This window comes from Coturnix japonica, unplaced genomic scaffold (genome assembly GCF_001577835.2).
Source record: "Coturnix japonica isolate 7356 unplaced genomic scaffold, Coturnix japonica 2.1 chrUnrandom461, whole genome shotgun sequence".
Classification (NCBI taxonomy): Eukaryota; Metazoa; Chordata; class Aves; order Galliformes; family Phasianidae; genus Coturnix; species Coturnix japonica.
The window spans coordinates 15147-26158 of NW_015439874.1; the positions used below are offsets into that span (position 1 = coordinate 15147).

The 11012-nt window shown below is 56.4% G+C and overlaps 1 protein-coding gene across 6 annotated transcripts in view; it reads right to left on the reverse strand.

Moving 5' to 3' along the window:
* Positions 1-1109: 1109 nt before the first annotated feature.
* The window catches only part of BRD4 (bromodomain containing 4), a 55769-nt gene continuing 45866 nt past the window's right edge, over positions 1110-11012 (reverse strand). For all 6 annotated transcript variants that reach the window (XM_015850467.2, XM_015850466.2, XM_015850469.2 and 3 more), the window contains 3 exons: positions 1721-1735; positions 1367-1529; positions 1110-1276 (listed from right to left, as the gene is read on the reverse strand). In XM_015850467.2, coding sequence (XP_015705953.1) covers positions 1125-1276; positions 1367-1529; positions 1721-1735 — 330 coding nt within the window. In that variant the 3' untranslated portion in view covers positions 1110-1124. The remainder of the gene's footprint in view (positions 1277-1366; positions 1530-1720; positions 1736-11012) is intronic.

The window sequence follows — 11012 nt, forward strand, 5'->3', positions numbered from 1 at the left end:
CTATGGGGCAAATGGGGGCATATGGGCAATTGGAGGCAAATGGCGGGCGAATGCGGGCGGCAGTGAGGGCCAAGTATAAGGGGGCTTCTAAGGGTGGTGCAATGGGAGGGAATGGGGGGCAATGGTGGGTAATGGGGGCAATAAGGTGTAATAGGGAGCACCAGGGGGGCTGCAAAGTCCAACATGGATGAATGGGGGTCAATGCGGGGCTGTAATGGCCAATGGGGGGGAAATAGGGGCAATGGGGGGCTGGCAGAAGGGTAATGGATGGGGGGCCGAGTGGGGCTGAGGAGCATGGGAATAGCGAGTGGGCAATGTAGAGTGAGGTGGGTGATGGTAATTGGNGGGGGTTAAAGGGGATGCAGAGTGTTTGGGGGGGGGTTAAAGGGGATGCAGAGTGTTTGGGGGGGTTAAAGGGGATGCAGAGTGTTTGGGAGGGGGTTAAAGGGGATGCAGAGCGTTTGGGGGGGGGTTAAAGGGGATGCAGAGCATTTGGCTGTTGGTCAACCATGAAAATAAGAAGGGTCTGATATGGTTAAAGAGGGACCGGCTCCTTTCTGATTGACTCTGATGGGCAGATTTCCACTCTGATATCCATGGAATGGTGGAGTGGGGTTGGGTTGGAGGGTCCTTAAAGATCACGGGACCATAGAATGGGTTGGGAGGGTCGTTAAGGATCACAGAACCATAGAATGTGTTGGGTTGGGAGGGTCCTTAAGGATCAGAGAACCATGGAATGGGTTGGGAGGGTCCTTAAAGATCACAGAACCAAATAATGGGTTGGGATTGGGTTGGGAGGGTCCTTAAAGATCATAGAACCATAGAATGGGTTGGGAAGGTCCTTAAAGATCACAGAACCATGAGATCACACAACGGGTGGTACTAAATCCATCCCAAAGGTTTACAGAACCATGAAATGGGTTGGGGTTGGGTTGGGAAGGTCCTTACAGATCACAGAACCAAAGAATGAATTAGGGTTGGGTTGGAAGGGTCCTTAAAGATCACAGAACTACAGAATAGGTTGGAAAGGTCCTTACAGATCACAGAACCATGGGATCACATCACAGTTGGATTGAAAGGGATCTCAGCACCCCCCCAACCCTGGGTACCTCCAGGGATTGACGTCATTTTGGGAACAAACTCACCTTTTTAGGGGCGACGGGCGTTTTGGGTTCCTGTTTCTGCCTCTCCTTGTCCTGCACGCCCGGCGGCGGCGCGTTCTGCTCTGGGGGTCTGATGACGGGTCGCCCACCCTCCATGGGCTTCATCTCCGTCCCTGCAATGACAGCAGCCCCGTGAGCTGTGGGTCACTGTGCCCCACACCCACGTGGATGTGTGGGAGGTAAAGGAGGGGGCTGATACTCACTCTGCGGGATGTGCGTGGGGGGTTTGATGCTCTCGGGGTGTTTCGGGGGGTCCTGACGCAAAGGGGGGCTGAAGGTTTCGTTGCGGATGACGGGAGAATGCATCTTCTCCTCCTTCACCACCATGGGCTGCGATTGCACGACGGAGGCGGATCGCATCTCCTGCCACGGAGCAGAGCATGGAGGGGGGGGGGGTCAGGCACTGCAAGGGCCCCTCCGGCAGCGACCTCCGAGACCCCCCCCCCACATTAAACCCACCCCACCACAGTGAACCTCTCTCTGCTTCCCCACTCTGCCTGGCTCTGGGGAGCGGGGAGAAGGGGGGACAATGCGCCCCGTTTTCCCCTTACCCTGTTTTTTTTTGGCTGGATGTTTTGTTGATACGGTGCGCCCCACTCGCGAGAGATAGGAATCCACCCTCACCAAGCCCCCTGGAACGGCGGCAATGGCTGTGGGGGAATAGCATCATGAAAGAGGGGAAGGGGCTTCCCGCAAGTGACCTGCAACAGTGTTTCTCGGCCACTCGCAGCCTCACCAGTACAAATCGACATGTGTGTTCATCGGACCTGAACATGACGCAACGCTGGCCTCCTCCTCCTCCTGTACACGCCGACACAGCAAGCTCTCGAGCGAGATCAACCACACCCTCTATCGACCGACACAACACGCATTAGTAACCAGCGTCCATCCCTATTCTGCGCGCGACACCGCACAAGCCATAGCAGCACCTTCTACTCACGTAGCCACCCACCACCAAGGTCCCCAGCCGCCCTACGGCTCTTCCGCGGACCTCTCACTCAGTCAAGCCGCATAGATTCGTCGCGACCACTTAATCCAAAGAGCGCTACACCAACAAGCACGTAACCACCACTTCGAGCCGTTAATTGAAGCGCGGACGACCATCCACTAACTGAGCCTCCTAGTGCCAAACCACAATTAGAGTGCCCCGTTACTCAGCCTGACACTGCCTTAACAACCCTATGAGCTGCCCCACTAAGTGCTCCCCAGAAGTCGGAACCAACCGCACTATCCACCCACCCTATCTCTGCTGACAAACCACACGAGCCCTATCGCCCGACAGCCCACCACGAAAGCGACCAACCCACTAGATCTAACCCGTGGCCCCACCTCTCCCGCGACCGCGACACCCATTAGCGGCCCATATCGCGAAACACAGCTAGAAGCCCTATTCCCGGCGACACACAAAGCCTATCCGAGGCCACACCTCAATAGAGCCCGTATCGCAGACACCACAAACTCTACCCGCCACCGTATCTCTGCTGCCCCCACCAAGTGGCCAGAGAGCCCATACTGCGGGCGGACACCATAGAGTCCCCTATCGCCCAACCCCTAAACACAAAGGTGCCCTAACTGCCAAACCTCGCCAGACCCATGCACTCAGAGCCCTAACATGCCCCACAAACACTTCACAATGTGTCGAAGACCAAACCTCCCTCGCACCAATCAATAATTCCAACCCAGATCGCCTTACTCTGCGACCCGACCCACACAGCCCTCCAACTATATGTGCGACGGACAACCACACAACGCGCACTATCGTCGCGCCGAAATGCCAGCACGACAGAGCCCCTAATCACACAACTGCCAGCAAGCACCAGTTACGCTGCCCTATGCATCGCGAAACAAAACATTGAGAGCCCTAGCCCGACCGACACATAGAGCCTCCTATCAACAAACACACCACATCCTGCGCCAGAAGCGAACCTTACCACAACCTCTCGCGACACATTTAGAAGCCCTACGCGACTGTACACACATATATAGAGGCCACCAATCCACAAGCGACACCATAGAGCCCTAATAGCGCTACCGACAACATCAGGCCACCTCCTACCGTTTCTCCGCATACACACACTCAGGAGGTCTCTCCACACCCTCGAGCGGACAACTGCGCAAAGATGCCACTTACATCTGTGAAGCACACTATGAACACTCTATGTGCGAACGAGCAGCGTCTGCCCCACAACTAGATCCGTGCATCTCCTGCCACCCAAAAGCTCAAGTTTCCTGACCAGCCAACCCAGCGCACCCGTATACTGAGTGCCCCGACCGACAGTCTCGCCACTGAAACGCCCATTCGACCAAACATTTTAAGAAGCACGTGCATCCGCGAAACTCCTGCCCCATAAGTGCCGAAACCCTGTTCTGCCCATCAAGTGCCATCTATTATATTCCCCTCTGCCTTGATCACCAAAAAGAAATGCACCCCGATGCAAAAAAATCTCGTCCAGAAAGTCCCGGCGAGCCCCCACTCCAACGCTCCCCCCTTTAAAAAAAATAGGCTATCCTCATATGTGGGGCCGCGAAAAGACATCGCGACTCCGGGCGGTGGAAGAACAAATAAATAAACCACACCCCAATAAAGCACCTGACTCAGTCATCGGGACACAGGCACTAGGTGATATAGGAGCACCGTATTGGGCGTACAAGTCATATGAGCGCCCTATTCTGGCGAGACACACAGATAGAGGCTCTTGATCACGACATACTTTTGTCATACACACAAGAGGACCCTATCGCGACAATCCGAGAACGAGACCACCTAAGTTGCTGAAACACATCCCAGTTATCGACAAGCGCGCTCTAAGATTCACAAGTAGGTGCTGACAGCGAATAGAGCCCCAATCACCAGACACATTAGAGGCCCTATCGCTACACGATGATGAGCCCCTTAGTCGGCGCAACGACGCCACAGGAGCTCTCTGCGACACTCAATGCGTCACGCCTGCTATGTTGCCGAGCACATAAGAGAACCCTATCGTGACGAGCTATTTAGAGCCTATGTTATCTGCGTCACCAACACACTCGGAACTCTTACATCCTTTCTGGCTGTCAGAGCGTAGTGTACCGCAATAGGCAGAGGCGGCACCTATCCGACCCAAACAACAAGAGCCCTCTATCGGAACACACTAGCGCCCCTCTATCGCGTGACCATAGAGCCGTACTTTGAGCGACACAGCAGCGCCCTATCGGGAAACACAGGAGCTCCTCGTATCGCGTACATGCATGGTGCGCTTTACCGTTTATTGCTATGATCATAAGAGCCCTATTTTCTGCGACATCACAGGTGCCTATGCGACATCACGCCGCTTCTAGGGTACGAACATAGAAGCCTATCGTGACACATTAGAGCCCTATTTGCACATCACGCATTGCATTCTATCGCGACAGCAGCAGGCCCCTTATCTGCTGGAAACACAGAGCCCTATCGCGACACGCTAGCCACGAGCCCTATCGCGACACATTAGGAGCACTAAGAACGCGACACATAGTGGCCCTACATTGATGGGCGCGACAGGTCATGAGGACCCTTATTCGCGAATGACATGCGACAAAGGCGCCGCTATGCATCGCGACCAACCACGGCCCACAATCGGCGACACACAGCCTGATGTCACGGAGCACATAAGCCTATCGCGGCACACAGCGCTCTATTGTTAAGTACCGGCAACTACTACAGCGCGAGGCCTCTAAGTTCGCGGAAACACAGAGCCCTAATCGCGACACACTAGGGCCCTAATCGCGACCCAAACACCGGGTCAGATACAGACGCCCATATCTAAACGACAACACAGCGACCCCTATCCGCTGACACACGGCGCCTCTATCGGACAGCATAAGGCATATCACGAACAACAGAGAGGCCCTACTCGCGAAGCACATAGAGCCTATACGCGACACGTAGAGCCCTATCGCGAACACATCGAGCGCCTAATCACAACCACAGTATCCATGCCCACAACTTTCACCTCCTGCCCCACAAGTGCAACCTCCCTGCCCACGAGTGACACAATCTGCCCAAGTGCCACCTCCTGCCTCACAACTTCCACCTCCCGCCCCAGCACACCAGCTCCGCATCAATCTTCGTGCCCTGGCACAAGTGGCGAACCTCGCCACCCAGCCGGCCGCCCCTAAAACATGGGGGCGAAACACACTTCCACAACCTGGGCGCCCACAAGTGGCCACCCTAAATCCCGTCACTCAACTTCGCAACTGCCCGCCGCTGCCACACACCACACGCCAATAGGAACGCCCCCCCGTGAAATCCGGCACGATTCACCATCCCGGCGCCCTAACCAAGACGAGCTTCCAACCTCAAATCCCGCTACCAGCAACTTCCACCTTCCCTGCGCGGGATCCACACTTCACATAAGCCACCTACTTTGCCCGACCACCACAACTTCATTCTCGGCCGCCGCCCAGCAAGAACTTCAATCCTGGCCCACAAGTGCGTACCGGGTTAAAAGCCCCTTATCTCGCGACAGCCACTGCAGCCCTTTATGCCTCGCGAATCAAAATTACACCCCAACAGCTTAAATCCACTTTCACAACAGGGCTCTATCTTGACAACCTGGACACCTGCCGACGATTCACATTTATTGACCAGACAGCCCCTCTACCTTGCCCCCCCGTACTCAGAAGCACATACCCTCTGCCGAGCGGCACACTGCTCAAACCAATTCTGACGATTCATCACACTATCCCAGCCTCTAACCCTAGAAGTGCCCCAGCGATCCCCATTCCTAGTGATCCCTAGGACAAGTGTTAGGCTTCCCTGCCTCGCACAACCCACCACAAAAGTCGCCGCTAACTACCTGGGGAGCTCCAACTGCCTTATATCCCAAACACCTGAGCCACAGTCTAATGCGAAAATCGAACAGTCGACACTCGATCTTACTTGCGCTCCCGAGCAGCCCGATAGCTCCCACCCCAAGCCCCAATAATACCCTGCGCGCACACTCCCACCATGGACTTAAGTCTGACGCGGGCCGACATCCCACAGCCCACAAGTTCCTCAAGAACAAACCGGACCACGCCAGACCTTCCGACATGAGCAGACCGGGATGCCCCACCGTCAACAACCCACAGCACCACGGGTACCTGTGGACCTCGTAGACAACACCACTTCTGTATCCAATGCCCAATAACTTCTCCAACCCTGCCACCTAATCGTGAACATGCAGCAGCTCCACTCACCCCGACCACAGAGGGTCTAATAAAACTCCTGACGCGACCACCACCAAGCGCCCATCACAAGTGTTCTTATGAAACATGCACCGAGTATTCTATTCCTGCCCCACAAAAGTGACACCAGCAATACACCAGTGCCCCTACGCGGCAAGCAGCACGAATTACTGCCCCTATCAATCGAACAAACATCTGCCACTCTATCTTATGACACCCAAGTCTGTCCTGCTACATAGAGCTGCCAAATATACACCCCCACACAAACAACATGGCGCTGCATCTAAACCCGCGAGACAACGACAACCCCTAAGCCACCCAAATCCTCCATGACGAAAACCCACCCACTAACCCTCCCACTAGAGGAGCTCCCAAATATAGTGCACCACTTAGAATTTGCCCAAAACGAATCACCAGGTATCATGTTCTGCGTGGAACGTCACGTTTTGCAGCTCCACCAGCATCGTTGCCGCCAAACAACTCCTCACCACCCACGAAGGATGTCTGGAACTCCAAATACAAATGTGTGACCAATGACTCCAAAAGGAGTAGCGTCGGCTAACCGCCACAGTACGCACCTCCTGCTCCACAAGTATTCCACCTCGCTGCCCCATAACGTTCCACCTTTAATGCCCCCACAAGTGCCATCTCCTCCCCAACACCAAAGCGCTTGGGACCCACAATTAACTACCCCTGGCCCCAACAAAACAGTAGGCGATGTCCGGGGGAACCCCACCCTCCCGCACCACAAGTGCACCCAACCACAACATTTTGCCCTCAATAGCCCCATAAAGTCCGCCCATTGGGAAAGTGTCCTGCCAACATCCCATACATTGGCTCACTCCAGCCCCAGACCAGAGGGTTGTCACCAGAGTTGTGCCACTACCATCCAGGTCCGCCTTCAGCAACAAACTTGCTCACAGCGCATTCCGAAGTGGTGTCTGACGCAAGGTGCGTCCTAGCACCCGCGGGTTGGGACAAGTTTCACCGGCTGGCCCTCACAAGTTGCTAAGCCTCCCTAGCCACCACGGGATGCACACAGAATATCTGCCCAAAGTGCCACCTCCTGGCCTCACAAACTTCCACCTGTTCCGTGCCCCACAAGCTTCCACCCCCTGACCAGTCACTATAGTACTCACTATCCACCTCCCGGCCCCGCAAGTTTCCACGATCCCTCCCGCAACAAGTGCCACATCCCGCCGAGCAACAAGCGCCATCCGTATCCCTCTCGCAGCAAACTCACCTCCCACGCAACAAAGTGCACACATCCTGCCCAAAAGTGTCACCTCCCACGCAACAAGTGTGCACACATCCTCGCGCCTCAGCAAGTGCAACCTCCCAGCCGCCCACATCAGAACAATCCAACCTCCCACGCACAAGTGCCACCTTCCGCCCCACAAGTGCCACCTCACACCCCAACAGTGTCAACTTCCGCCCCACAAGTGCCACCTCACGCCCCACAACTTCCACATCCCGCCCCACAAGTGCCACCACCTGACCCACTATTTACAAACTACCTGCCCCACAAGTGCCAACATCGGTGCCCCAAACAAGTGCCACTCCTGCCCACTAAGTTCTTACTCCTGCCTTACCAAGTGCCGACCCAGCTGCCCTCACAACTTCCACCATCCTCCGCCCCACAAATGCCAACCTCCTGCCCCTACAAGTGCCACTCCGTCAGGCGCGCGCACAAGTGCCCCCTCCCGCTCCACAAGTGCCACGTCCTGCCCCACAAGTGCCATCTCCCGCCCCACAAGTGCCAAATCCTGCCCCACATCATCCACCAACCGCCCCACAAGTGTCACCTCCTGCCCCACAACTTCCATCTCCCACTCCACAAGTGCCACCTACTGCACAACAAAGTTACGCATCCTCCTGTGCCCCAATAGGGATGTGCCACCGGATAGTGGACTTCTGGGCCTCCTGGGCACGCAACGAATGGCGATGGAGGGGCCAGGCCCGCCTAACCAAAGTGGGCACTTTTTGGGGCCGGGATGCTTGGCCATTCTCTTGCTTCTGGAATCAAATGAGCATTCAGAGCACTTGCGGGCTTCTTCGCGGCCGGCGCAGCGAAAGTTTTCCACGGCCCTCTCTGCTCAACTAGTTGCCACGGGCTCAACTTGTGGGGGGGCGTCAACAAGTTCGCATTTCCCTACCACAGGAGTGGCCACCCTGTCCCGCCACACAAGTGCTAAATCGTGAGGCAGGGCCCGCCCTTGAAACTATAACTCACCTGGCAGGTCCACCCGAGGCGTCCTCCAACCTAACCTGTGGCGCGTGGACCAGCCATGGAGGCCTTTGCTGCGGTCTTCTTCGGCGCTATATAAAACAAGGACGTGTCCACCTCCGGTGCAGGGCGCTCTGCTGCGCCGCACCACGAATGACGTCGCCCACTAATCCCCGTTGTCCTTGCCTGTTGGGGCAGCCGCTCACACACCTGTGCGGGCTGTTGCCAGTCGCTGTGATGGCGCGCGTAGACTCCTCTCCCTGCAGCAAGTCGCGGCGCCTGGCCACTCATATCTATCTGTGCAGCTTCTGGACGTCTCGGCCACACCATTGCGGACTTCGCACTCACGGCTCTGCCTCACAATCTGCCACCCGCTCTGACACCGCCGTTAACAAGCTGCTTGGGCTGCCAGAGCGCCCTTTGGATCTCTCTTCTCGGCACACAACATAGAGACCTACTTATTTCCTGCCCGACATCACCACAAGTTGCTTGACGTCGCGTGTACTCTCGCCGCTCCACAAAGGTGCCGTACCCTGTCTTTGCAATAGCCGCTAACCAGTCATCCACCTCCTGCTCACAAATGAACCCTCCTCCTGACCCACATACTCTGCCACCTGCCAGCCTAGTTTTTCTCTCTGCCACACACTCACTTCCACCTCAACCGCCCCCACCCCAGGTAGCCCGACTCATCCGCGGCAGCCACCCCAGAAAGTGGCTCTACCCATAGCCCAACGGTGCATTCCTCTCGCCGATCCACCCACCAATCCAACTCTGACTGCGCACAACAGTGCCGCCACAAGCCTGCACTCCTGCTCTCTCCTCCCATCCTCACGAAGTTAACCATGTGCTCCACCTACCACAAATGTGCCCACCACCCAGTGCGACTCCTGAAGCCAGCCACCACCGTTGCACACTCGGTTCGTTCTGCCGACCCACAGTGCCAACCCAGTGTTCTGGCTCCCCACAGGAGTTGGCACACTAATCCCTTGCCGGGCTAACATAGTCGCATACACCATTGTCAGTGCTCCACAACTGGCGGACCAGTTCGTTCTCCCTCGGCCGCCCGCAGCAACTATTCATGCCGCTTCTTTCGTCGCTGCCTCTAATTCAAGTGTAAAACTCTTCCAGGCCACAATGTTTGTACGCGTCCAGTTTTCGCCAACGTGGAAGATTCTCCACCCGGCCGAGCGCCACAAGTCACCGACCGTCATGACCCGGTACCAAGTGCCACTTCAGCAGCCCCGCTGACTCACATCTTGATTGCCACCTCGCTGTCCCCCAATCTCACAGTAGTCTGGCACAACCTCTGCTTGCCCCAAGCGGGCACAGTTGCCACCTTTCGCCTGCCCCACTACATCTTGGCCACCATACGTGCCCCACCAACAAGGTGCCACCTCCTGCCGCACCCCACAAAGATATCCACAGCTCCATCACTTCTTGCCTACAAGGTCGGCAACTCGCGTTGGCTGCCCGCCACCTCAAGCCGGAGGTTAGGCGCGAGATCCCGTCTCGGCCCGCACCGACCCAGTGCCAACTCCTGCCCCACTAACAATCCACTCCACGCTCTCCAAAAATGTGCCAACCTCCTGCCCCATCTAGAATGTGCTACTTTCCTGCCCTGTTTACCAATTGTGCCGGGACTTCCCCGCTGCACAAAGTGTACACGTCCAGCCCCCGGAGCGGAGCTGGTTCCGCAGCATGTACATGGGCCGCCACTCTGGCACACCACGTTCCACACTCCCGCCAGACAATGCGACCTAACTGCCTCAGGCCAATCCTGCCCCATATTTTCCCAATCCGCCCTTCCTTTACACACTTACACCAAGTGCCAAACCTGCCCACAAGTCCGCCTTGTATCCTCCCAATGTTCCCTCAATTTTCACCTTTATTGACCCCCAAGAAGAGTGGCCCCCCCGTCGCTCTCTTGACCGCCCCAATCAAGTCGCAGTGGCCACACTTCTTTCGTTTGGCCCACTAGTCGCCCACGTCCGCGGCCCCAAAATTGCTACCTCCTGCCCCACATCATCGCACCGATCCCTTGCGCCCACAAGTGCCACCCTTATTCCTTGCCCCACATTACGACACCTCTAACTGCCCCACATGCAATCCACTCCGCGCTGCAGCACAAATGCCAGCTCATTCCCCTCTGAAGTGCAGCTCTATGCCCCACAAGTGCCTCAGCACCTGCCCAATCAAGAGCCACTTCCTGCCTTGTTCCACAAGTAGCCCTCCAGGTCTTTCCGCTCCGGAGCGGCGAACACAAGTTTCCAATTTCCGCCCGCACAAGTGCCACCGTCCTGCCTAGCCACGAAGTGACCACCCATTTCTCCCACAAGTGCCACCTCCTCGCCCCAACAAGTGCAACCTTCCTGCCCCCACCAAAATGCCACCTTCTCGCCCCACAAAATGCAGACACTCTCCGCTCCACAACTTCT